Genomic DNA, 26,815 nt, shown 5'->3' with positions numbered 1-26,815 from the left:
TTCAATATTTTCAATATCATTTTCCAAAACTGACGAGATCCTTTCTTTTACATTAATCAAAAATAATAAGCCTAGACAGGGCAAATGGTTTCGAAGAAAAACGGGTGAGGGTAAACAGATCTTTATCCGTTTCGAGACAGGTCCCATGTTGTTATGTTTTCGTTAATGCGCTTTATTACCTGTTTCATCAATGGCAAAGCTCCGCTGTACTGCCTCCGCAGATCTTGAATGGTTCTCTTAAGAAACTTTGCCTTGTTCCTGGCCTCCATCTTAGCGTGATACAGAGCCTGGCCTTTTTCATCAATCTGCCGCTCAAGCCGTAACACGTGAGCTTCCTGTCTAGACAGCTTCTGCATAGCAGCTTCCAGTTTCCTCACCGCTGTACCCTCACTTACCTGAAGGGCCACAATATGGTGGTGCAGTTTACCTGGAAATCCAAAATACCACGTAAAGTTAGAAGTGCTTGTTTTTTTTTAAACAAAAGTTGCTAGTTGGCAGAGTTTTCAATAAAATGTCTTAAGTTGTCCAGTTTTAAGTGATTCCGCTGCGCTTCATCTGTGGTAAGGATAAAAAACACGCCCCGCCCTTGGTGACGCCTTTTTCTCTTCTTCTTTTCTTTTTTTTCGGATACGTGTTTTTATTTTGAGTTCTAACTGGCTCCTTGTATTACATTCCTATCTGCTAACCGGTCGCTTAAATCAATTAGTTTGGGATTAACAATTCTCCATGAAACGTACCGCTGACTACTTTTAAGTACATAAAGAAGAAATATCGCGTGTTACCCTCTAAAAAGTGTTATGCTAAAAAGTGCAAAGAAATGCAGATTTGTTTCTTAAAGGACCCTACAGAATTCCCTCTTTTGAACATCGACGATCAACAATTAGAGCTTGTAACTTCATATAAAGTACTTGGTTTGGTGATTCAGAATAATTTAAAATGGAACAATCATAGTCACCAAGGCCTCTGAACGCCTTCACATACTCCGAGTACTCCGCCGAGGGGGCGTTGAGATTAATGATCTGATTATTATCTATACTGTCTTGATAAGATCTTTACTAGAATATTGCTGTGTAGTATGGCACCATGCCCTTCCCTCCTTCCTCTCACGGGAATTAGAACGTACACAGAAACGTACTCTTAAAATTATAGTCCCAGCGTTTTCTTACTTAAAAGCTCTTCAGTTTTTAAACTTAAGAACATTAGATGAAAGACGTAGTGAACTTTGTCTTAAAACTCTTGAAAAGATCTCAAGAGGAGGTCCTCTTGTTAAACATCTCCTAATGACAACTCAGCACATGTATCACTATCAAACTAGACGCGCTAGCAAATATATATTGCCTAAATACAGGACAGAAAGACTGCGTCGTTGTTTTTTTCCCAAGTACTAGCCTAGCTTTTAATAATTATTAGACTTTTAGACTATATATACGCCCATTCAACTTGTATAAGCATAAACGTATTTGTAATTTTATTATAAAACCCATTGTAACCCAGTCCCTCTTTCATCAGCTTTTATAATTTTTTATGGTCGTACGATTGTAACCACATCATAATTCAGATTAGCTGCGATGATGATGGAATTAAACTTTCTTTCTTCTTCTTTTTCTTCTTCTTCTTCTCCTTCTTCTTCTCTATGTCACTAGGTCCTTTTTCAGTAACTCCCAAAAGAGTATTAAATTTATATCAAAGATTTATACCTATAATGGTCTTGTCATCAGTCTCCATCTGCATGTCGTAAAGTTGCTTCCTAAGAGATGTCAGCTCTCTGTCATGTGACTCCTGCTGCGCTTTGATGGCTTCCGTCTGATGCGAAGCCACTTCCGCCACCTCTTTCAATCGTGACACTTCCACCTTTAGCTTAGACTCGGACTCCTCCAGAGACCGGACTCGTCGCGTGACAGCCACGTGAGTATCTTGTGTGACAGAGTCTTGGAGAAAAATACAAACTTAACTTAAGAATGCTATCTAGAGACTGGGGAAGAGTCTGATAACGGGGAATGGTGCCTAATGACGGGTGATGACTTTGAATGATCGGAAATGATGGGTAATAGCGTCACAAGTTCCACAGATGTACTTCTGTCTGTATTAGGAATTGCGGTGGGTTTATAAGTGAGATCTTTTCCATCAGACTTCAAAACGGGTCGACTTTGAACCTTCAAGATATCAGTCGGGCGCAACTACTAACTGAGCAACGAAGTCACATGATGCGAGTCTTCTACAATCAGAGAGACGCCTACTTGTCTGAAGGTAACCTTAATGAAAGACATTAGGAGAATACTTACTGGAGATTTCGTCCCTAAGCTGCCGCTCAACTCTCTGAGATTCAAGATTCAACTTGCTGATCTGTAAAAAAAAAAAAGGGACCACTTTGTCATCAGACATTAATTTCCAAGAAGGTGATGTGAAGTATCTAGGAATGAGACAACTCAGGACACACTAAACCTCTGCAAACTTTTGCTCCAACTCTACATTTCTTTCCTCCAGTTGCTTGATGAGTGACTGAACTTGTTCATACTTCCTCGTAGCATGGTCAGCGCGTTCTCTCTCATTCAGCTCCTAGTGAAGTTAAGGTTCAGTTGAATCATACATCAACATCAACATCACCATGAATTAGACATTTCTCGGTGATAAGTTGCTCAATCAGTTATCATTTACTTCACAAAAGGATAGATTTATACAGTGTGGGTTGCTAAACACAGACCATACATTCCATGGCATACCTTCATTTCTAGCGTTGCAAGTTTTCTTGATATTCTATCAATTTCTTCCTGACGCACAATGCTGGTGTCTCCTTCACCCTCTCCACCACCTGAAAGGAAAAAATTTCTTTTTTCTAAAATGAAATTTGTTTTACCCACCATAGGCGCCAGAGAGAAACATCTAATGGCGTCTTGACTGGCGGAAGGCCAATGAAACTCTTGATTTTCCGAAAGTATTAGTGGTTTGAAGTTCTTGTTTTCTTTCATTTGTTTCACTTTCACTTTCACTTTCACTTTTTATGACCCCTTAACCCCCGTTAAGAGAGGAGCTACAAATCAACAGCACTAAATCTCTGTCACCTTTCGATAAAAGTTCATTCACCATCTGCTCTAAACTGTGGTTTCGTTCCTTCAGTGAGATCATCTCCTTCTTCAGTTCAGCTTCTCTTTCTTCCAAAGCCTTCAAGTCGGCCTAAAGGAAAAAATCATCCGCAACTTTCTACGATATGTACAAAGTATTCCAAAGACTTTCCACATAAAAAAGCAATGGGTCTGGGAACCAAGAGCAATCCATAAAGTGTCCTCCACAATATGGGATTTCTGTTCTCGGTGAGATGTGAACTTTCGCAAGCAAGAGGTATATGAATCAGTTTTTTTTTTTTTTTCAGATTTAAATTAAAAAAAAAAGGGCTATGACTTTAAATCAGAGTTTAACGTGAAGTGGCCAATGACATCGAGAGGAAAAACGGATAACACAACATTAGTAATATCCACTAGGAGACAATTATTACATTACTATGATCGATCAAAACTATCACAAGATTGAAAGTAACTGGAGAGACAGGAAAAGAAAGGTAAACGCTTCATGAATTGCTAGAAGCCCTTCCTACCTCTAGATTGTCGACTATGGCTGATCGTGCCACGAGGCTGTTTTCCCTTTGTATAACGTCGCGATACTTGGCAGTGAGTTCGTTATACTGTTTGTTCGCTGCTTCCAGTTCAGTTGCAAGAACACTCTCATCTAACGCTTGCTGTAATACTCCAATCTTGTAGGTGGACATTTCCTTAAATATAAGTGAGTTCAACAAAGTATTAAAGGGATTAAAAATACTGAGTCAATATAATCAAGTTTCAGACGGTTTTTGCGACAAATAACACATCCCCAAAATGTTCATAAGAAACAATGAAATTAAATTTTTTAGCAAAGAAGTAGGACTACATTTTAACAACACAAAAAATGCCTTGCATCAAACTTCATGCAAAAAATTACATGTCAAACTGGCTAAACCTTATTCAAACCTCTTCTATTAGCACAAACGAAAACTTGAGGAGGACGAAGGTTAAAGACAAAAAGAAACAAAGCATATCATACTTTGTGTCTCTGAAGGTAGCCTAGTTTCTCAGTAACTGCGGTCTCCATAGCAACGACATCATTTTTGTATCTCTTGTTTTCTTTCCTGAGAGCAGCTTCCACGTCTTGCATGGCCGTGTATCTTCTACTGAGCGACTTCTCGTTCACTCTCAAAACTGTAACCTTTCTCGTCATTTCTCCAAGCCTCTTTTTCTGCTTGTCCTCGTCTTTTTCCAGGGTATCGAGTAATCTCTGCGGACGGGAAAGTCCAAAATGACACTCATTAAAATGTAAGTAGCGAAAACAAAAAAAACTGCGAAAAAAAGTGTGTCATCAACCAAGAATATCATAAAAAGGAATCAAGGAACTCCACACAGCACCCACATCACCTAATCTAACCCGGTTTCCTGGTGATTTACCACACTCCTATTCCCAGTAGATGGGGGCCTGGTTCCAGTCGCGCTACTCATCAGTTAAACATGTAACCTCAATTTTGACATTAGGACATTATCTCTACCGAGATGCGAAGAGTTCTCCAAGAGCGAAGCTCGAGGAAACCAGTGGGCTTCGAGGAAACGGTTATGTCCCAGGACAAATATACGAGCATAATCTCGCGCTGAATGGAATCTTACCGGTTTATGTCGAATTAATTTGATGACCTGGGCCCAGTTGTTCGAAGACCGATTAGCGCTAACCCAGGGTTAAACGTTAATCCAGATTTCTATATTTCTCTGTTCAAAAGCCGTTTTAAGATAATTTTCCCAGTTATTCTTAGAGCATTCAATCACCAAATTGTAAACAAATGGAATTAAAGTGAATTTAATTTTAAAGCTTTCAGATCTGCAATTAAATTTTACGGTAATCCTGGGTTATCTTAATCCGCCTTTGAACAACCCGGCCCTGGTCCCAGTTGGCTTGTTAGCCCAATTGGTACTAGTATCGCAGAGGTCAGTGGTTCGAATCCCGTACAGGCCTGAATTTTTTCATGTCTGATTTTCACTATAGCTTAAATAGTGCTCTTTACTGCGAGGATCGTGTACAAATACGTTTCTATAACCGCAGTTCAGATATATATATTTCATATATTCGTCGTGCTATTGTGTTTGTCATTAATCATATATTTTTCAACGCGCGGGGAAAATGTGTACCAATAACTTACTGTGTTCACTTTTCAGTGTCGTCTGGTTCAATTAAAAAAAATTAAAAAATTAAAAAAAAAAAAAAAAGAAAACACGTTCCTTCTTCTGCAATAACACAATGCTTTGTCATCTTAAAGGTAATGTTATCCGTATTGGACGTTAGAATTGAAAAGTGGAAACTATCGCTTCAGGTATATGCTCGATTCCACCGTTTTAACTGGGGTATATTCGGTCACGTGATACGTTTAGACCAATCGCGCGCAGGCAAAAATATTCGACGCATCATGAGCTCCCTCCTCCAATGAAGATGACAACTGCTCAGAGATCAGTGACAAGTCGAGTTTGAGGTAGATCCATGTGAGATACATGAAGCATTTGCTAGATATAAATATACTTTTTCTATAACGTAAGAGAAAAGAGCAGAATTTAGCAAAATTAGTACCTCGAATTCCATGAGCCTGATTTTATCATGTTCTCTGGCAAGTTCAGTTGAGGCCTTATCTTCTTCGATCGCTTTCTTCTCCTTTTCCCATGTCTCTTTTTCTTTCATAAAATCAACATAAAGAAGCCCCTGTAAAAAGTTGAAATAAGAAAAAAGCTCAGATTTTACGCAAAAAAATTTTGATTTGCCAACTTGATTTGAGCGAAACTCTGAGAGTGGGTTTTCGTGCACCCACAGTTCCGCACGGCGCGCTAAGATCGATTTTTTTTCACCGATTGGTTTTTTTTAACTCACGCGACAAATTTCGCCGGAAAGGAAGGACTGTTCGTAGTCTATCACGTATCAAACTTTTGGTTAGGATTTTGCTTTATTGTTGTTCCTTTTATTGAAGAACAAAACGCCCCGTCCCTTCTTCTAGGATTATCAGACGCGCACTATTCTGACCAGAATGGTTTTGTACGAGATGTCAGTCAACCAGGCCCAGTTTTCCCTCTACCGTCTCCCCTTTAATTGCATTAAAGACGGGGAGAAGGGGGGAGGGGAGAGGAGTTTACCAACCTTTTGGTGAAGAATAACCGAGAATTTCCTCTTGAACATCTCAAGGTCCTTTTCCATTTTCTCCAGTAATTGCTCCTTAAGGGAGACTTCCTTTGAAAAACAAATCAAGTAAACACTGTTATCACCTTGCAAAGAAGCAAAAATAATAAACACATAAATAAATATAAGCGAAATTCCATGCCAGCAGTTAGCAAAAGCATTTAAAGCAATATTTGTTACCTGAAGTACTTGTATAAGATGCTCATTAAGACTGGCAATGATCTCCGTTGAAGAGGGTGTCATTCCTTGCGGCAAAGGCATAGGTTGTAACTTGACAGCGCCCTCACCTAAAATTGTAAACATATGGGTTGTAGAAATGCCTTGTTAATAGATAATCTGTCCTTCATTTCACCTAAGGCTTTCTTGAAACAAAGAGCTTACCTATCTCTTTTAACACTTTAATGTCTTTTTCAAGATCCTCGATCTTTTGGTATGAAAAAAAAAAAAACAAAACAAAACAAAACAAAAAAAAGCACCAGTTTAATAAAATATAAATGAATAAATAAATCTTACCAAAAAATTGGCAATTAAAGGCATACTCAAATTCAGCATCATTGTAGCTAAATGGTGTTCTTATGCCCAGGTCCCGCTCTTTCAAAGTCCACTTTAAACCCTTTGATCTTGTATATTCGCTATCACCCTCGTTTGAGTGAGGAGGGAAACTAAAAACCAACCAATTGTTTGGGTGAGGAGGGAAACTTAAACCAATCACACGTAACATACAAAAATGTTTAACAAAAAAAAAAGGAGTTGGAGTCTTCATGTAAGATGTTTTGAGGGCATCTACGGAACTTTTGGCAATGGCTGTTCAAATCTTAACATAGTAGATTTCTCAGAACACCGATTACTACCTTGGTGTTTTTCCTCTCTAACTGCATGATGGCTTTAGCTGTTTCTGCTCGAGCGTTGTGCAGTTCGTGTCGCAGTTCTTCGTTCCTCCCACTTAGCTGTTCAATCTAAAGTCAAAAGAAGAATTTACAGCTTGATCGACATTGCACACATGTTCAGTAAAGACAAACAGAAAAAGCAACTTACCTGAGCTTTTAATTGTAGTGTTGTGTCATACTGGCCCACTGCATTTCTAGACTCTATCATCTTTATGGAAAAAAAAAAACAAAGTTAGGATGAAGATTTACAATAGTTTCCGAAAGGTAACAAAAAAAAAAATGGACTGCATATCAAACAAATTCAATTAATGAATGACGGAAGCGTAACTTACAGCCATGAGCTTTTCTAAGGCTGGAACTTGTACTAATTTATTTTCCTCTACTCCTAAAACAAGAAAAAAATCAAAAGTAATGATAGTAATAAATGATAAATCATTAAAAATCAATCTCCTATTACGACGCATTTTAAATGGGGAGGGAGGGATAACCTTCCAAACAATAGAGAGACGGAGAAATTCTTCTCTAATAAATGGTTTTAAGGAGGTAACAAAACAAAGTTTTCATTTACAGTTCATTAGAATATATCGCGAACGCACAAAACAAACCTTGTGCTGCCGCATGCTCCCTCAGTTGGGCTAAAATCTCCCGCATTCCAACTTCTAACTGCTTGTTTTCATCTTTGAGTTCCTACGCACAGGAGTTAAAAGACGCAATGAGGGACTTTTAAAGTGTTGTTCAGTTTACCCGTTCATTTAATCTCCAGCCTAAGCCTTGCAGGAACTACATGTCACTATATTTAGCTTTGTCTTCGGATCGTGTGATACTGAATATCAAATTGCAGGGGAACTGGAAATACAAGTAGTTTGTTAGTTTGACTACCACTAAAACGCCATTAATCACCTGAAATAAAGTAGAATAACTAAAGAAGGTAAGATTAATCCTCTAACTCCCCCACGTGATTGACGTGTAACTTCTCCCTAAACCTGTTAGAGCAGTAATAGTGGAAAGAGAGAGAAGAGGAGTTTCCCAGCGATTCTGTCAATCAAATCTACCAAAGAAAAATTGTCATCATCATTTGGTGGATGTGCCACTAAATTCCCTATACCTTATTTTCAGTCTCGATCTTTTTCATATCAGATTTGTACTTTTCAATTTGTTTTTCATTCTTTTCTACTTCTCCTTCCAGCCTCTGGTTCTGGAAAAAAAAAACAAAAAAAAAAACAAACAAACTATCAAATAAACAAGTCATTTACAATGCAATTAAAAACATCATGTAGACAAGTAGTTATACCAGACTAAACTAAAAAGAAAAGTGCGTATTAATCTCTTTCGACTTTAAAAATCTCAGCTGTAAGTAAAGGTACTAATAGGGGCTTTTTACGAAATCGGCCGCAGGAGAATGGGTCAGGATTCAGTTTTCTGCACTGAGGGCTTTTCTTCAAGGAGCATTTCAAAAGTCTTTCTATGAAGAGGCAAGTGCTGTTAAACTTTCTGCGACTGTATGAAAGGGCAAGGAGCACAGCTCAAATGTTATGAAGAGTAAAACAAAGTGACCTGACCCTTATACTACAGGAACATAGAGGTTTCAAGATAGGCCGGTTTCCGGCTTTCCAACGAGAGATCTCTCACCACCGCTTGTTTACCTTACGAGCAGGCTCTCATATTTGCGGGGTTCGCCTTACGGCACAGCCGTCCATTACACCATTACCAGCCTCTTATGGGAAAAGGTTACTGAAACCCCTGGGAACATCTTTATATTTAACATGTTACTGTATGGAAAAAGGCTACTGAAACCCCTGGGAACATCTTTATACTTAACATGTTACTGTATGGAAAAAGGTTACTGTAACCCCTGGGAACATCTTTATACTTAACATGTTACTGAATGGAAAAAGGCTACTGAAACCCCTTGGATATCTTTATACTTAACAGGTTACAGTACGCAAAAAGTTAACTAAAACCCCTGGGAACATCTTTATACTTAACATGTTAGAGTATGGAAAAAGGTTACTGAAACCCCTGGGAACATCTTTATACTTAACATGTTACTGCATGGAAAAAGGCTACTGAAACCCCTGGGAATGTCTGTATACTTAACATGTTACTGCATGGAAAAAGTTACTTCTTAACATGCTACTGCATGGAAAAAGGTTACCGAAACCCCTGGGAATGTCTGTATACTTAACATGTTACTGTATGTTCCTAGTACTTACCAAAGCCTTGGTGACCTCACCATCGGAATCCACCACAGGAAGTCTTCTGGGTGAAGAGACTACGTCCTCCTCTTCTGCCACGATTAAGTCTTCAGCAGTGATTCCTAACTCCACAGCCCTGTCCAGGGGGAAAGACATGATGTACAAACTACACCGAAATGTCACCGGTAACTAAATCTATGTGTCGCTCATTTGTGCGTGACTTAGAGTCATACTCCCATGAATCATTAATTTGAAACGTTCTACGTCGGTGGATGTTCTACAGTTTCTGTCACACTTTATAATCATCTTCGCTCTTTGAAATACCTGTCGCACTTTGTTATAAAATTATCACGCTCTGTAATACCTGTCGCACTTTGTAGTAACACTTGTCGCACTTTGTAATAACACTTGTCGCACTTTGTAATAACACTTGTTGCACTTTGTAATAACACTTGTTGCACTTTATCATGACACTTGTCGCACTTTGTAATAACACTCGTCGCACTTTGTAATAACACTTGTCGCACTTTGTAATAACACTTGTCGCACTTTGTCAGGACCCTTGTCGCACTTTGTAATAACATTTGTCGCACTTTGTCATGGCACTTGTCGCACTTTGTAATAACACTTGTCGCACTTTGTCATGACACTTGTCGCACTTTGTAATAAACCTTGTCGCACTTTGTCATGACACTTTTACTTTGTAATAACACTTGTCACACTTTGTCATGACACTTGTCGCACTTTGTAATAACACTCGTCGCACTTTGTCATGGCACTTGTCGCACTTTGTAATAACACTTGTCGCACATTGTCATGACACGTGTCGCACTTTGTTGTGGCACTTGTCGTACTTTGTAATAACACTTGTCGCACTTTGTCATAACACTTGTCGCACTTTGTCATGACACTTATCGCACTTTGTAACAAAAAAGCTGTCGCAGGTTGTAATAAAAGCCCATCGCAATTTGCTATAAAGCAAGCTGTCGCACTTTGTACTAAACTTGGTTTGGAAGGTCGAGGGCAACAGAAAAGCCTCTCTCAGTTCCATGAATTGACAATTTAGCAAGAAAATAGAAAAACAGCCCACATTTACCTTTGACCTCGATGCAGGGCTTGTTTTCTGAGCTGCCGTTTAAGCTGAAGCCTTTCTTCTTCTAACCTTTCCACCTACAAAAACGGAAATGAACATTCAAACCAAACAATTACCATTTCAGAAAAGCTTCCCAGAATACACAGAACACTAAAACACATTCAATACATGCACATTTGTGATGTACAATTTTCCCCGAGCTCTCAAAAGTGAATTACCTCTTTAGTTAATGCCCTGTTCAGAGCCACTGCCTGTTCTGCTTTAACTTTCTTTTTGTGCCGTACAACTTCAATGTCCAGCTTCTCCTTTGGATCCATTCCAAGTCGCTCTCGCAGCTCCTCATTCTCCATCTCACTGTCATTTACTTTGATCTCCAAGTTGTTAACCTGACTTGTCAGGTCTTCAATGTTCCTGGAGGACAGAGGAATGAAATATTAACCCAAATGGACAACACTATAACATTAACTTTCTATCTCCTTGCTTTCCGGTCACTTATTACTGTGTATTTGTTTCATAACAGATCAAAGGATGAGAGAAAAAGGGAGCTGCACCAGAGCCAAGAGCAAGTGTGACATGAAGTAATCGTTAGGGAGGGGTGGTGGATTTTAAGAAAGGCGGTAAGGGCAGTTATTATAGAGTGAGGTTAGAAAGCGGGGTAAGGGCAGTTATTATAGAGTGAGGTTAGAAAGGGGGTAAGGGCAGTCATTGTAGAGTGAGGTTAGAAAGGGGGTAAAGGCAGTTATTATAGAGTGAGGTTAGAAAGGGGGTAAGGGCAGTTATTATAGAGTGAGGTTAGAAAGCGGGGTAAGGGCAGTTATTATAGAGTGAGGTTAGAAAGGGGGTAAGGGCAGTTATTATAGAGTGAGGTTAGAAAGCGGGGTAAGGGCAGTTATTATAGAGTGAGGTTAGAAAGCGGGGTAAGGGCAGTTATTATAGAGTGAGGTTAGAAAGGGGGTAAGGGCAGTTATTATAGAGTGAGGTTAGAAAGGGGGTAAGGGCAGTTATTATAGAGTGAGGTTAGAAAGCGGGGTAAGGGCAGTTATTATATAGTGAGGTTAGAAAGCGGGGTAACGGCAGTTATTATATAGTGAGGTTAGAAAGCGGGGTAAGGGCAGTTATTATAGAGTGAGGTTAGAAAGCGGGGTAAGGGCAGTTATTGTAGAGTGAGGTTAGAAAGCGGGGTAAGGGCAGTTATTGTAGAATGAGGTTAGAAAGCGGGGTAAGGGCAGTTATTATAGAGTGAGGTTAGAAAGCGGGGTAAGGGCAGTTATTATAGAGTGAGGTTAGAAAGCGGGGTAAGGGCAGTTATTATAGAGTGAGGTTAGAAAGCGGGGTAAGGGCAGTTATTATAGAGTGAGGTTAGAAAGCGGGGTAAGGGCAGTTATTATAGAGTGAGGTTAGAAAGCGGGGTAAGGGCAGTTATTGTAGAGTGAGGTTAGAAAGGGGGTAAGGGCAGTTATTGTAGTGTGAGGTTAGAAAGGGGGTAAGGGCAGTCATTGTAGAGTGCAGTTAGAAAGGGGGTAAGGGCAGTCATTGTAGAGTGAGGTTAGAAAGGGGGTAAGGGCAGTTATTATAGAGTGAGGTTAGAAAGCGGGGTAAGGGCAGTTATTATAGAGTGAGGTTAGAAAGGGGGTAAGGGCAGTTATTATAGAGTGAGGTTAGAAAGCGGGGTAAGGGCAGTTATTATAGAGTGAGGTTAGAAAGGGGGTAAGGGCAGTTATGATAGAGTGAGGTTAGAAAGGGGGTAAGGGCAGTTATGATAGAGTGAGGTTAGAAAGGGGGTAAGGGCAGTTATTATAGAGTGAGGTTAGAAAGGGGGTAAGGGCAGTTATTATAGAGTGAGGTTAGAAAGCAGGGTAAGGGCAGTTATGATAGAGTGAGGTTAGAAAGGGGGTAAGGGCAGTTATGATAGAGTGAGGTTAGAAAGGGGGTAAGGGCAGTTATTATAGAGTGAGGTTAGAAAGCAGGGTAAGGGCAGTTATGATAGAGTGAGGTTAGAAAGGGGGTAAGGGCAGTTATTATAGAGTGAGGTTAGAAAGTGGGGTAAGGGCAGTTATTATAGAGTGAGGTTAGAAAGCGGGGTAAGGGCAGTTATTATAGAGTGAGGTTAGAAAGCGGGGTAACGGCAGTTATTATATAGTGAGGTTAGAAAGCGGGGTAAGGGCAGTTATTATATAGTGAGGTTAGAAAGCGGGGTAAGGGCAGTTATTATAGAGTGAGGTTAGAAAGCGGGGTAAGGGCAGTTATTATAGAGTGAGGTTAGAAATGGGGTAAGGGCAGTTATTATAGAGTGAGGTTAGAAAGCGGGGTAAGGGCAGTTATTATATAGTGAGGTTAGAAAGCGGGGTAAGGGCAGTTATTATAGAGTGAGGTTAGAAAGCGGGGTAAGGGCAGTTATTATAGAGTGAGGTTAGAAATGGGGTAAGGGCAGTCATTGTAGAGTGAGGTTAGAAAGGGGGTAAGGGCAGTTATTATAGAGTGAGGTTAGAAAGCGGGGTAAGGGCAGTTATTATAGAGTGAGGTTAGAAAGGGGGTAAGGGCAGTTATTATAGAGTGAGGTTAGAAAGGGGGTAAAGGCAGTTATTATGGAGTGAGGTTAGAAAGCGGGGTAAGGGCAGTTATTATAGAGTGAGGTTAGAAAGCGGGGTAAGGGCAGTTATTATAGAGTGAGGTTAGAAATGGGGTAAGGGCAGTCATTGTAGAGTGAGGTTAGAAAGGGGGTAAGGGCAGTTATTATAGAGTGAGGTTAGAAAGCGGGGTAAGGGCAGTTATTATAGAGTGAGGTTAGAAAGGGGGTAAAGGCAGTTATTATAGAGTGAGGTTAGAAAGGGGGTAAGGGCAGTTATTATAGAGTGAGGTTAGAAAGGGGGTAAGGGCAGTTATTATAGAGTGAGGTTAGAAAGGGGGTAAGGGCAGTTATGATAGAGTGAGGTTAGAAAGGGGGTAAGGGCAGTTATGATAGAGTGAGGTTAGAAAGGGGGTAAGGGCAGTTATTATAGAGTGAGGTTAGAAAGGGGGTAAGGGCAGTTATTATAGAGTGAGGTTAGAAAGCAGGGTAAGGGCAGTTATGATAGAGTGAGGTTAGAAAGGGGGTAAGGGCAGTTATGATAGAGTGAGGTTAGAAAGGGGGTAAGGGCAGTTATTATAGAGTGAGGTTAGAAAGCAGGGTAAGGGCAGTTATGATAGAGTGAGGTTAGAAAGGGGGTAAGGGCAGTTATTATAGAGTGAGGTTAGAAAGTGGGGTAAGGGCAGTTATTATAGAGTGAGGTTAGAAAGCGGGGTAAGGGCAGTTATTATAGAGTGAGGTTAGAAAGCGGGGTAACGGCAGTTATTATATAGTGAGGTTAGAAAGCGGGGTAAGGGCAGTTATTATATAGTGAGGTTAGAAAGCGGGGTAAGGGCAGTTATTATAGAGTGAGGTTAGAAAGCGGGGTAAGGGCAGTTATTATAGAGTGAGGTTAGAAATGGGGTAAGGGCAGTTATTATAGAGTGAGGTTAGAAAGCGGGGTAAGGGCAGTTATTATATAGTGAGGTTAGAAAGCGGGGTAAGGGCAGTTATTATAGAGTGAGGTTAGAAAGCGGGGTAAGGGCAGTTATTATAGAGTGAGGTTAGAAATGGGGTAAGGGCAGTCATTGTAGAGTGAGGTTAGAAAGGGGGTAAGGGCAGTTATTATAGAGTGAGGTTAGAAAGCGGGGTAAGGGCAGTTATTATAGAGTGAGGTTAGAAAGGGGGTAAGGGCAGTTATTATAGAGTGAGGTTAGAAAGGGGGTAAAGGCAGTTATTATGGAGTGAGGTTAGAAAGGGGGTAAGGGCAGTTATTATAGAGTGAGGTTAGAAAGCGGGGTAAGGGCAGTTATTGTAGAGTGAGGTTAGAAAGCGGGGTAAGGGCAGTTATTATAGAGTGAGGTTAGAAAGCGGGGTAAGGGCAGTTATTATAGAGTGAGGTTAGAAAGCGGGGTAAGGGCAGTTATAGAGTGAGGTTAGAAAGCGGGGTAAGGGCAGTTATTGTAGAGTGAGGTTAGAAAGGGGGTAAGGGCAGTTATTGTAGAGTGAGGTTAGAAAGGGGGTAAGGGCAGTCATTGTAGAGTGCGGTTAGAAAGGGGGTAAGGGCAGTCATTGTAGAGTGAGGTTAGAAAGGGGGTAAGGGCAGTTATTATAGAGTGAGGTTAGAAAGCGGGGTAAGGGCAGTTATTATAGAGTGAGGTTAGAAAGGGGGTAAGGGCAGTCATTGTAGAGTGAGGTTAGAAAGGGGGTAAAGGCAGTTATTATAGAGTGAGGTTAGAAAGGGGGTAAGGGCAGTTATTATAGAGTGAGGTTAGAAAGCGGGGTAAGGGCAGTTATTATAGAGTGAGGTTAGAAAGGGGGTAAGGGCAGTTATTATAGAGTGAGGTTAGAAAGCGGGGTAAGGGCAGTTATTATAGAGTGAGGTTAGAAAGCGGGGTAAGGGCAGTTATTATAGAGTGAGGTTAGAAAGCGGGGTAAGGGCAGTTATTATAGAGTGAGGTTAGAAAGCGGGGTAACGGCAGTTATTATATAGTGAGGTTAAAAAGCGGGGTAAGGGCAGTTATTATATAGTGAGGTTAGAAAGCGGGGTAAGGGCAGTTATTATAGAGTGAGGTTAGAAAGCGGGGTAAGGGCAGTTATTATAGAGTGAGGTTAGAAATGGGGTAAGGGCAGTTATTATAGAGTGAGGTTAGAAAGCGGGGTAAGGGCAGTTATTATATAGTGAGGTTAGAAAGCGGGGTAAGGGCAGTTATTATAGAGTGAGGTTAGAAAGCGGGGTAAGGGCAGTTATTATAGAGTGAGGTTAGAAATGGGGTAAGGGCAGTCATTGTAGAGTGAGGTTAGAAAGGGGGTAAGGGCAGTTATTATAGAGTGAGGTTAGAAAGCGGGGTAAGGGCAGTTATTATAGAGTGAGGTTAGAAAGGGGGTAAGGGCAGTTATTATAGAGTGAGGTTAGAAAGGGGGTAAAGGCAGTTATTATAGAGTGAGGTTAGAAAGGGGGTAAGGGCAGTTATTATAGAGTGAGGTTAGAAAGGGGGTAAGGGCAGTTATTATAGAGTGAGGTTAGAAAGGGGGTAAGGGCAGTTATTATAGAGTGAGGTTAGAAAGCGGGGTAAGGGCAGTTATTATAGAGTGAGGTTAGAAAGCGGGGTAACGGCAGTTATTATATAGTGAGGTTAAAAAGCGGGGTAAGGGCAGTTATTATATAGTGAGGTTAGAAAGCGGGGTAAGGGCAGTTATTATAGAGTGAGGTTAGAAAGCGGGGTAAGGGCAGTTATTATAGAGTGAGGTTAGAAATGGGGTAAGGGCAGTTATTATAGAGTGAGGTTAGAAAGCGGGGTAAGGGCAGTTATTATATAGTGAGGTTAGAAAGCGGGGTAAGGGCAGTTATTATAGAGTGAGGTTAGAAAGCGGGGTAAGGGCAGTTATTATAGAGTGAGGTTAGAAATGGGGTAAGGGCAGTCATTGTAGAGTGAGGTTAGAAAGGGGGTAAGGGCAGTTATTATAGAGTGAGGTTAGAAAGCGGGGTAAGGGCAGTTATTATAGAGTGAGGTTAGAAAGGGGGTAAGGGCAGTTATTATAGAGTGAGGTTAGAAAGGGGGTAAAGGCAGTTATTATAGAGTGAGGTTAGAAAGGGGGTAAGGGCAGTTATTATAGAGTGAGGTTAGAAAGGGGGTAAGGGCAGTTATTATAGAGTGAGGTTAGAAAGGGGGTAAGGGCAGTTATTATAGAGTGAGGTTAGAAAGCGGGGTAAGGGCAGTTATTATAGAGTGAGGTTAGAAAGCGGGGTAAGGGCAGTTATTATAGAGTGAGGTTAGAAAGCGGGGTAAGGGCAGTTATTATAGAGTGAGGTTAGAAAGCGGGGTAAGGGCAGTTATTATAGAGTGAGGTTAGAAAGCGGGGTAAGGGCAGTTATTGTAGAGTGAGGTTAGAAAGGGGGTAAGGGCAGTTATTGTAGAGTGAGGTTAGAAAGGGGGTAAGGGCAGTCATTGTAGAGTGAGGTTAGAAAGGGGGTAAGGGCAGTCATTGTAGAGTGAGGTTAGAAAGGGGGTAAGGGCAGTCATTATAGAGTGAGGTTAGAAAGGGGGTAAGGGCAGTCATTGTAGAGTGAGGTTAGAAAGGGGGTAAGGGCAGTTATTATAGAGTGAGGTTAGAAAGCGGGGTAAGGGCAGTTATTATAGAGTGAGGTTAGAAAGGGGGTAAGGGCAGTTATTATAGAGTGAGGTTAGAAAGGGGGTAAGGGCAGTTATTATAGAGTGAGGTTAGAAAGCGGGGTAAGGGCAGTTATTATAGAGTGAGGTTAGAAAGGGGGTAAGGGCAGTTATTATAGAGTGAGGTTAGAAAGCGGGGTAAGGGCAGTTATTATAGAGTGAGGTTAGAAAGCGGGGTAACGGCAGTTATTATATAGTGAGGTTAAAAAGCGGGGTAAGGGCAGTTATTATATAGTGAGGTTAGAAAGCGGGGTAAGGGCAGTTATTATAGAGTGAGGTTAGAAAGCGGGGTAAGGGCAGTTATTATAGAGTGAGGTTAGAAATGGGGTAAGGGCAGTTATTATAGAGTGAGGTTAGAAAGCGGGGTAAGGGCAGTTATTATATAGTGAGGTTAGAAAGCGGGGTAAGGGCAGTTATTATAGAGTGAGGTTAGAAAGCGGGGTAAGGGCAGTTATTATAGAGTGAGGTTAGAAATGGGGTAAGGGCAGTCATTGTAGAGTGAGGTTAGAAAGGGGGTAAGGGCAGTTATTATAGAGTGAGGTTAGAAAGCGGGGTAAGGGCAGTTATTATAGAGTGAGGTTAGAAAGGGGGTAAGGGCAGTTATTATAGAGTGAGGTTAGAAAGGGGGTAAAGGCAGTTATTATAGAGTGAGGTTAGAAAGGGGGTAAGGGCAGTTATTATAGAGTGAGGTTAGAAAGGGGGTAAGGGCAGTTATTATAGAGTGAGGTTAGAAAGGGGGTAAGGGCAGTTATTATAGAGTGAGGTTAGAAAGCGGGGTAAGGGCAGTTATTATAGAGTGAGGTTAGAAAGCGGGGTAAGGGCAGTTATTATAGAGTGAGGTTAGAAAGCGGGGTAAGGGCAGTTATTATAGAGTGAGGTTAGAAAGCGGGGTAAGGGCAGTTATTATAGAGTGAGGTTAGAAAGCGGGGTAAGGGCAGTTATTGTAGAGTGAGGTTAGAAAGGGGGTAAGGGCAGTTATTGTAGAGTGAGGTTAGAAAGGGGGTAAGGGCAGTCATTGTAGAGTGAGGTTAGAAAGGGGGTAAGGGCAGTCATTATAGAGTGAGGTTAGAAAGGGGGTAAGGGCAGTCATTGTAGAGTGAGGTTAGAAAGGGGGTAAGGGCAGTTATTATAGAGTGAGGTTAGAAAGCGGGGTAAGGGCAGTTATTATAGAGTGAGGTTAGAAAGGGGGTAAGGGCAGTTATTATAGAGTGAGGTTAGAAAGGGGGTAAGGGCAGTTATTATAGAGTGAGGTTAGAAAGCGGGGTAAGGGCAGTTATTATAGAGTGAGGTTAGAAAGGGGGTAAGGGCAGTTATTATAGAGTGAGGTTAGAAAGCGGGGTAAGGGCAGTTATTATAGAGTGAGGTTAGAAAGTGGGGTAAGGGCAGTTATTATAGAGTGAGGTTAGAAAGCGGGGTAAGGGCAGTTATTATAGAGTGAGGTTAGAAAGCGGGGTAACGGCAGTTATTATATAGTGAGGTTAGAAAGCGGGGTAAGGGCAGTTATTATATAGTGAGGTTAGAAAGCGGGGTAAGGGCAGTTATTATAGAGTGAGGTTAGAAAGCGGGGTAAGGGCAGTTATTATAGAGTGAGGTTAGAAATGGGGTAAGGGCAGTTATTATAGAGTGAGGTTAGAAAGCGGGGTAAGGGCAGTTATTATATAGTGAGGTTAGAAAGCGGGGTAAGGGCAGTTATTATAGAGTGAGGTTAGAAAGCGGGGTAAGGGCAGTTATTATAGAGTGAGGTTAGAAATGGGGTAAGGGCAGTCATTGTAGAGTGAGGTTAGAAAGGGGGTAAGGGCAGTTATTATAGAGTGAGGTTAGAAAGCGGGGTAAGGGCAGTTATTATAGAGTGAGGTTAGAAAGGGGGTAAAGGCAGTTATTATAGAGTGAGGTTAGAAAGGGGGTAAGGGCAGTTATTATAGAGTGAGGTTAGAAAGGGGGTAAGGGCAGTTATTATAGAGTGAGGTTAGAAAGGGGGTAAGGGCAGTTATGATAGAGTGAGGTTAGAAAGGGGGTAAGGGCAGTTATGATAGAGTGAGGTTAGAAAGGGGGTAAGGGCAGTTATTATAGAGTGAGGTTAGAAAGGGGGTAAGGGCAGTTATTATAGAGTGAGGTTAGAAAGCAGGGTAAGGGCAGTTATGATAGAGTGAGGTTAGAAAGGGGGTAAGGGCAGTTATGATAGAGTGAGGTTAGAAAGGGGGTAAGGGCAGTTATTATAGAGTGAGGTTAGAAAGCAGGGTAAGGGCAGTTATGATAGAGTGAGGTTAGAAAGGGGGTAAGGGCAGTTATTATAGAGTGAGGTTAGAAAGTGGGGTAAGGGCAGTTATTATAGAGTGAGGTTAGAAAGCGGGGTAAGGGCAGTTATTATAGAGTGAGGTTAGAAAGCGGGGTAACGGCAGTTATTATATAGTGAGGTTAGAAAGCGGGGTAAGGGCAGTTATTATATAGTGAGGTTAGAAAGCGGGGTAAGGGCAGTTATTATAGAGTGAGGTTAGAAAGCGGGGTAAGGGCAGTTATTATAGAGTGAGGTTAGAAATGGGGTAAGGGCAGTTATTATAGAGTGAGGTTAGAAAGCGGGGTAAGGGCAGTTATTATATAGTGAGGTTAGAAAGCGGGGTAAGGGCAGTTATTATAGAGTGAGGTTAGAAAGCGGGGTAAGGGCAGTTATTATAGAGTGAGGTTAGAAATGGGGTAAGGGCAGTCATTGTAGAGTGAGGTTAGAAAGGGGGTAAGGGCAGTTATTATAGAGTGAGGTTAGAAAGCGGGGTAAGGGCAGTTATTATAGAGTGAGGTTAGAAAGGGGGTAAGGGCAGTTATTATAGAGTGAGGTTAGAAAGGGGGTAAAGGCAGTTATTATGGAGTGAGGTTAGAAAGCGGGGTAAGGGCAGTTATTATAGAGTGAGGTTAGAAAGCGGGGTAAGGGCAGTTATTATAGAGTGAGGTTAGAAATGGGGTAAGGGCAGTCATTGTAGAGTGAGGTTAGAAAGGGGGTAAGGGCAGTTATTATAGAGTGAGGTTAGAAAGCGGGGTAAGGGCAGTTATTATAGAGTGAGGTTAGAAAGGGGGTAAAGGCAGTTATTATAGAGTGAGGTTAGAAAGGGGGTAAGGGCAGTTATTATAGAGTGAGGTTAGAAAGGGGGTAAGGGCAGTTATTATAGAGTGAGGTTAGAAAGGGGGTAAGGGCAGTTATGATAGAGTGAGGTTAGAAAGGGGGTAAGGGCAGTTATGATAGAGTGAGGTTAGAAAGGGGGTAAGGGCAGTTATTATAGAGTGAGGTTAGAAAGGGGGTAAGGGCAGTTATTATAGAGTGAGGTTAGAAAGCAGGGTAAGGGCAGTTATGATAGAGTGAGGTTAGAAAGGGGGTAAGGGCAGTTATGATAGAGTGAGGTTAGAAAGGGGGTAAGGGCAGTTATTATAGAGTGAGGTTAGAAAGCAGGGTAAGGGCAGTTATGATAGAGTGAGGTTAGAAAGGGGGTAAGGGCAGTTATTATAGAGTGAGGTTAGAAAGTGGGGTAAGGGCAGTTATTATAGAGTGAGGTTAGAAAGCGGGGTAAGGGCAGTTATTATAGAGTGAGGTTAGAAAGCGGGGTAACGGCAGTTATTATATAGTGAGGTTAGAAAGCGGGGTAAGGGCAGTTATTATATAGTGAGGTTAGAAAGCGGGGTAAGGGCAGTTATTATAGAGTGAGGTTAGAAAGCGGGGTAAGGGCAGTTATTATAGAGTGAGGTTAGAAATGGGGTAAGGGCAGTTATTATAGAGTGAGGTTAGAAAGCGGGGTAAGGGCAGTTATTATATAGTGAGGTTAGAAAGCGGGGTAAGGGCAGTTATTATAGAGTGAGGTTAGAAAGCGGGGTAAGGGCAGTTATTATAGAGTGAGGTTAGAAATGGGGTAAGGGCAGTCATTGTAGAGTGAGGTTAGAAAGGGGGTAAGGGCAGTTATTATAGAGTGAGGTTAGAAAGCGGGGTAAGGGCAGTTATTATAGAGTGAGGTTAGAAAGGGGGTAAGGGCAGTTATTATAGAGTGAGGTTAGAAAGGGGGTAAAGGCAGTTATTATGGAGTGAGGTTAGAAAGGGGGTAAGGGCAGTTATTATAGAGTGAGGTTAGAAAGCGGGGTAAGGGCAGTTATTGTAGAGTGAGGTTAGAAAGCGGGGTAAGGGCAGTTATTATAGAGTGAGGTTAGAAAGCGGGGTAAGGGCAGTTATTATAGAGTGAGGTTAGAAAGCGGGGTAAGGGCAGTTATAGAGTGAGGTTAGAAAGCGGGGTAAGGGCAGTTATTGTAGAGTGAGGTTAGAAAGGGGGTAAGGGCAGTTATTGTAGAGTGAGGTTAGAAAGGGGGTAAGGGCAGTCATTGTAGAGTGCGGTTAGAAAGGGGGTAAGGGCAGTCATTGTAGAGTGAGGTTAGAAAGGGGGTAAGGGCAGTTATTATAGAGTGAGGTTAGAAAGCGGGGTAAGGGCAGTTATTATAGAGTGAGGTTAGAAAGGGGGTAAGGGCAGTCATTGTAGAGTGAGGTTAGAAAGGGGGTAAAGGCAGTTATTATAGAGTGAGGTTAGAAAGGGGGTAAGGGCAGTTATTATAGAGTGAGGTTAGAAAGCGGGGTAAGGGCAGTTATTATAGAGTGAGGTTAGAAAGGGGGTAAGGGCAGTTATTATAGAGTGAGGTTAGAAAGCGGGGTAAGGGCAGTTATTATAGAGTGAGGTTAGAAAGCGGGGTAAGGGCAGTTATTATAGAGTGAGGTTAGAAAGCGGGGTAAGGGCAGTTATTATAGAGTGAGGTTAGAAAGCGGGGTAACGGCAGTTATTATATAGTGAGGTTAAAAAGCGGGGTAAGGGCAGTTATTATATAGTGAGGTTAGAAAGCGGGGTAAGGGCAGTTATTATAGAGTGAGGTTAGAAAGCGGGGTAAGGGCAGTTATTATAGAGTGAGGTTAGAAATGGGGTAAGGGCAGTTATTATAGAGTGAGGTTAGAAAGCGGGGTAAGGGCAGTTATTATATAGTGAGGTTAGAAAGCGGGGTAAGGGCAGTTATTATAGAGTGAGGTTAGAAAGCGGGGTAAGGGCAGTTATTATAGAGTGAGGTTAGAAATGGGGTAAGGGCAGTCATTGTAGAGTGAGGTTAGAAAGGGGGTAAGGGCAGTTATTATAGAGTGAGGTTAGAAAGCGGGGTAAGGGCAGTTATTATAGAGTGAGGTTAGAAAGGGGGTAAGGGCAGTTATTATAGAGTGAGGTTAGAAAGGGGGTAAAGGCAGTTATTATAGAGTGAGGTTAGAAAGGGGGTAAGGGCAGTTATTATAGAGTGAGGTTAGAAAGGGGGTAAGGGCAGTTATTATAGAGTGAGGTTAGAAAGGGGGTAAGGGCAGTTATTATAGAGTGAGGTTAGAAAGCGGGGTAAGGGCAGTTATTATAGAGTGAGGTTAGAAAGCGGGGTAACGGCAGTTATTATATAGTGAGGTTAAAAAGCGGGGTAAGGGCAGTTATTATATAGTGAGGTTAGAAAGCGGGGTAAGGGCAGTTATTATAGAGTGAGGTTAGAAAGCGGGGTAAGGGCAGTTATTATAGAGTGAGGTTAGAAATGGGGTAAGGGCAGTTATTATAGAGTGAGGTTAGAAAGCGGGGTAAGGGCAGTTATTATATAGTGAGGTTAGAAAGCGGGGTAAGGGCAGTTATTATAGAGTGAGGTTAGAAAGCGGGGTAAGGGCAGTTATTATAGAGTGAGGTTAGAAATGGGGTAAGGGCAGTCATTGTAGAGTGAGGTTAGAAAGGGGGTAAGGGCAGTTATTATAGAGTGAGGTTAGAAAGCGGGGTAAGGGCAGTTATTATAGAGTGAGGTTAGAAAGGGGGTAAGGGCAGTTATTATAGAGTGAGGTTAGAAAGGGGGTAAAGGCAGTTATTATAGAGTGAGGTTAGAAAGGGGGTAAGGGCAGTTATTATAGAGTGAGGTTAGAAAGGGGGTAAGGGCAGTTATTATAGAGTGAGGTTAGAAAGGGGGTAAGGGCAGTTATTATAGAGTGAGGTTAGAAAGCGGGGTAAGGGCAGTTATTATAGAGTGAGGTTAGAAAGCGGGGTAAGGGCAGTTATTATAGAGTGAGGTTAGAAAGCGGGGTAAGGGCAGTTATTATAGAGTGAGGTTAGAAAGCGGGGTAAGGGCAGTTATTATAGAGTGAGGTTAGAAAGCGGGGTAAGGGCAGTTATTGTAGAGTGAGGTTAGAAAGGGGGTAAGGGCAGTTATTGTAGAGTGAGGTTAGAAAGGGGGTAAGGGCAGTCATTGTAGAGTGAGGTTAGAAAGGGGGTAAGGGCAGTCATTGTAGAGTGAGGTTAGAAAGGGGGTAAGGGCAGTCATTATAGAGTGAGGTTAGAAAGGGGGTAAGGGCAGTCATTGTAGAGTGAGGTTAGAAAGGGGGTAAGGGCAGTTATTATAGAGTGAGGTTAGAAAGCGGGGTAAGGGCAGTTATTATAGAGTGAGGTTAGAAAGGGGGTAAGGGCAGTTATTATAGAGTGAGGTTAGAAAGGGGGTAAGGGCAGTTATTATAGAGTGAGGTTAGAAAGCGGGGTAAGGGCAGTTATTATAGAGTGAGGTTAGAAAGGGGGTAAGGGCAGTTATTATAGAGTGAGGTTAGAAAGCGGGGTAAGGGCAGTTATTATAGAGTGAGGTTAGAAAGTGGGGTAAGGGCAGTTATTATAGAGTGAGGTTAGAAAGCGGGGTAAGGGCAGTTATTATAGAGTGAGGTTAGAAAGCGGGGTAACGGCAGTTATTATATAGTGAGGTTAGAAAGCGGGGTAAGGGCAGTTATTATATAGTGAGGTTAGAAAGCGGGGTAAGGGCAGTTATTATAGAGTGAGGTTAGAAAGCGGGGTAAGGGCAGTTATTATAGAGTGAGGTTAGAAATGGGGTAAGGGCAGTTATTATAGAGTGAGGTTAGAAAGCGGGGTAAGGGCAGTTATTATATAGTGAGGTTAGAAAGCGGGGTAAGGGCAGTTATTATAGAGTGAGGTTAGAAAGCGGGGTAAGGGCAGTTATTATAGAGTGAGGTTAGAAATGGGGTAAGGGCAGTCATTGTAGAGTGAGGTTAGAAAGGGGGTAAGGGCAGTTATTATAGAGTGAGGTTAGAAAGCGGGGTAAGGGCAGTTATTATAGAGTGAGGTTAGAAAGGGGGTAAAGGCAGTTATTATAGAGTGAGGTTAGAAAGGGGGTAAGGGCAGTTATTATAGAGTGAGGTTAGAAAGGGGGTAAGGGCAGTTATTATAGAGTGAGGTTAGAAAGGGGGTAAGGGCAGTTATGATAGAGTGAGGTTAGAAAGGGGGTAAGGGCAGTTATGATAGAGTGAGGTTAGAAAGGGGGTAAGGGCAGTTATTATAGAGTGAGGTTAGAAAGGGGGTAAGGGCAGTTATTATAGAGTGAGGTTAGAAAGCAGGGTAAGGGCAGTTATGATAGAGTGAGGTTAGAAAGGGGGTAAGGGCAGTTATGATAGAGTGAGGTTAGAAAGGGGGTAAGGGCAGTTATTATAGAGTGAGGTTAGAAAGCAGGGTAAGGGCAGTTATGATAGAGTGAGGTTAGAAAGGGGGTAAGGGCAGTTATTATAGAGTGAGGTTAGAAAGTGGGGTAAGGGCAGTTATTATAGAGTGAGGTTAGAAAGCGGGGTAAGGGCAGTTATTATAGAGTGAGGTTAGAAAGCGGGGTAACGGCAGTTATTATATAGTGAGGTTAGAAAGCGGGGTAAGGGCAGTTATTATATAGTGAGGTTAGAAAGCGGGGTAAGGGCAGTTATTATAGAGTGAGGTTAGAAAGCGGGGTAAGGGCAGTTATTATAGAGTGAGGTTAGAAATGGGGTAAGGGCAGTTATTATAGAGTGAGGTTAGAAAGCGGGGTAAGGGCAGTTATTATATAGTGAGGTTAGAAAGCGGGGTAAGGGCAGTTATTATAGAGTGAGGTTAGAAAGCGGGGTAAGGGCAGTTATTATAGAGTGAGGTTAGAAATGGGGTAAGGGCAGTCATTGTAGAGTGAGGTTAGAAAGGGGGTAAGGGCAGTTATTATAGAGTGAGGTTAGAAAGCGGGGTAAGGGCAGTTATTATAGAGTGAGGTTAGAAAGGGGGTAAGGGCAGTTATTATAGAGTGAGGTTAGAAAGGGGGTAAAGGCAGTTATTATGGAGTGAGGTTAGAAAGGGGGTAAGGGCAGTTATTATAGAGTGAGGTTAGAAAGGGGGTAAGGGCAGTTATTATAGAGTGAGGTTAGAAAGGGGGTAAGGGCAGTTATGATAGAGTGAGGTTAGAAAGGGGGTAAGGGCAGTTATGATAGAGTGAGGTTAGAAAGGGGGTAAGGGCAGTTATGATAGAGTGAGGTTAGAAAGGGGGTAAGGGCAGTTATTATAGAGTGAGGTTAGAAAGGGGGTAAGGGCAGTTATTATAGAGTGAGGTTAGAAAGCAGGGTAAGGGCAGTTATGATAGAGTGAGGTTAGAAAGGGGGTAAGGGCAGTTATGATAGAGTGAGGTTAGAAAGGGGGTAAGGGCAGTTATTATAGAGTGAGGTTAGAAAGCAGGGTAAGGGCAGTTATGATAGAGTGAGGTTAGAAAGCGGGGTAAGGGCAGTTATGATAGAGTGAGGTTAGAAAGGGGGTAAGGGCAGTTATGATAGAGTGAGGTTAGGTTAGTGGAGAGAAGTGAGGAGGTGGGTAATAAGCACACTTCAAAACAAAAGAAATTTTCCAAAAAACTGGAAAAATTGATAACAATCATTTTTTTTTCTGTCTCTTACTGATCTCTGATACGAATCTGAGCCTTGCAGTCCTTGATTTCCTGTACTGCCTCACTCAATCCATACTCCCCCTAGAGTAAAGAAATAGTAACATCAAGTGTGATGCAATATTCAGGACCATTGAGCTTAATCAGGTAATAATTGATAATATCAGTTCAATCAGTTGATAGTAATTCCTTACCCTCTCATATTGCATCATTTGAGCCAACAAGTCATTCAACTGCTTGTCTTTCATAGCTGCAGCTTTTTCTGCCTGTTAAGAAGGGACAAACATATTAAATAACTTACAATGTTGTATGTGGTACTTGAACCTAATTAAATGATATACTTTGGTGTAATTACAAAACTGATTATAAGATCACTTTTCAAATGATTTCAAGGTGCAATGGTCATCTGATAAAAAGCTGGTTACTTTACTCCTCTGTGGCTGAGATCTGATGGATAACCTGACTCTTTCATGCATGTCTTATTTAAGAATAAACATAATGTTCTTCTTTCTACCTGAGGGGGTATACATGCATGTATTAGGGCAGTTTTGGAATCTTCAGGGCCTGCATGGTTGTAACATAGCTAATCCAACTTAGGTACAACATTCTGGCACACAACTTATTACTAGGAAAAGATTTGTTGTTGTTTAGCTACATGTATAACCCAACTAAAGCAAAAGTAAGGTGGGTGCTTGAAGTGAACCCTTTAGAATTATCACCATTATCATCCTGTCTCTAAACTGCAAAACTTCAAGCTGTTCTTTTTGTAGTGTGCTGTTTAGCTGTCTGATTCTTTTCTGCTGGTATGCTGATGGAACACCTGTCAAAAAACAGTATCTTTGCATAAAAAATCTTTTGTGTCAGTAAAGAGAGTGTACAAAGAACGCTCGTGCCTTAACTCGACTAGCATCTAATTTCTCCTTAAAATAAAACCCTGAATCAAATATCAATGTCACAAGACTAAAGGAAATAATTGAGACATGAAATATATAAAGAAAAGTGTAGAGAAATTGCATACTGATGTTAGGGTGTACAGGTAAAGTGTTCTTTGAAATGATCGGCATAGGAAATGTATCTAGAGAACAGTATAGACAACTTGCCAATTGATGTTAGGCTGTACTGGTTAAGTGTACTTTGAGCTGTAATCCAAAATCATGTGCTTTAAATGTAGCTCTGAGTTGCAATCCAAAACAAGAATTTAAATACATGTAACCACAGTTTAAAGTGTAACTGACTTAAATAAAAAATAAAATCACTTATTCATGGTACAAACTAAGCATTAGTTCTACACTGCTTTCATAGAGGGCAAAATTTGTACAGCACCCTGTAAACATTTCAGCCTTAGCTTTAGAGAGTATCTTAAAAATGTACCTTTTTCAGTTAAGGCCTTAACTTCTTCCACATATGAAGCTACCCCATGCATGTCACTTGATGCCTATAAACATTCAAGCAACATTTGA

General features: G+C 41.5%; 1 protein-coding gene across 1 annotated transcript in view; it reads right to left on the bottom strand.

Moving 5' to 3' along the window:
* The window catches only part of LOC111339746 (centrosomal protein of 290 kDa), a 51,578-nt gene that overhangs the window by 17,625 nt on the left and 7,138 nt on the right, over window positions 1–26,815 (bottom strand). Inside the window, exons 15-38 of the mRNA XM_088744264.1 lie at window positions 26,727–26,790; window positions 26,075–26,175; window positions 25,550–25,621; window positions 25,369–25,439; window positions 10,622–10,814; window positions 10,407–10,480; window positions 9,329–9,446; window positions 8,221–8,310; window positions 7,721–7,802; window positions 7,448–7,500; window positions 7,264–7,323; window positions 7,080–7,184; window positions 6,610–6,652; window positions 6,409–6,515; window positions 6,190–6,279; window positions 5,632–5,760; window positions 4,072–4,302; window positions 3,590–3,763; window positions 3,060–3,171; window positions 2,721–2,809; window positions 2,443–2,556; window positions 2,283–2,343; window positions 1,698–1,928; window positions 180–427 (exon numbers count right to left, since the gene is read on the bottom strand). Coding sequence (XP_088600390.1) covers window positions 180–427; window positions 1,698–1,928; window positions 2,283–2,343; window positions 2,443–2,556; window positions 2,721–2,809; window positions 3,060–3,171; window positions 3,590–3,763; window positions 4,072–4,302; window positions 5,632–5,760; window positions 6,190–6,279; window positions 6,409–6,515; window positions 6,610–6,652; window positions 7,080–7,184; window positions 7,264–7,323; window positions 7,448–7,500; window positions 7,721–7,802; window positions 8,221–8,310; window positions 9,329–9,446; window positions 10,407–10,480; window positions 10,622–10,814; window positions 25,369–25,439; window positions 25,550–25,621; window positions 26,075–26,175; window positions 26,727–26,790 — 2,712 coding nt within the window. The remainder of the gene's footprint in view (window positions 1–179; window positions 428–1,697; window positions 1,929–2,282; window positions 2,344–2,442; window positions 2,557–2,720; window positions 2,810–3,059; window positions 3,172–3,589; window positions 3,764–4,071; window positions 4,303–5,631; window positions 5,761–6,189; window positions 6,280–6,408; window positions 6,516–6,609; window positions 6,653–7,079; window positions 7,185–7,263; window positions 7,324–7,447; window positions 7,501–7,720; window positions 7,803–8,220; window positions 8,311–9,328; window positions 9,447–10,406; window positions 10,481–10,621; window positions 10,815–25,368; window positions 25,440–25,549; window positions 25,622–26,074; window positions 26,176–26,726; window positions 26,791–26,815) is intronic.

Source organism: Stylophora pistillata, chromosome 1, assembly GCF_964205215.1.
Source record: "Stylophora pistillata chromosome 1, jaStyPist1.2, whole genome shotgun sequence".
Lineage (NCBI taxonomy): Eukaryota > Metazoa > Cnidaria > Anthozoa > Scleractinia > Pocilloporidae > Stylophora > Stylophora pistillata.
The sequence above is the reverse complement of the archived record's forward strand: the minus strand, read 5'-3'. Positions and strand labels throughout refer to the sequence as shown.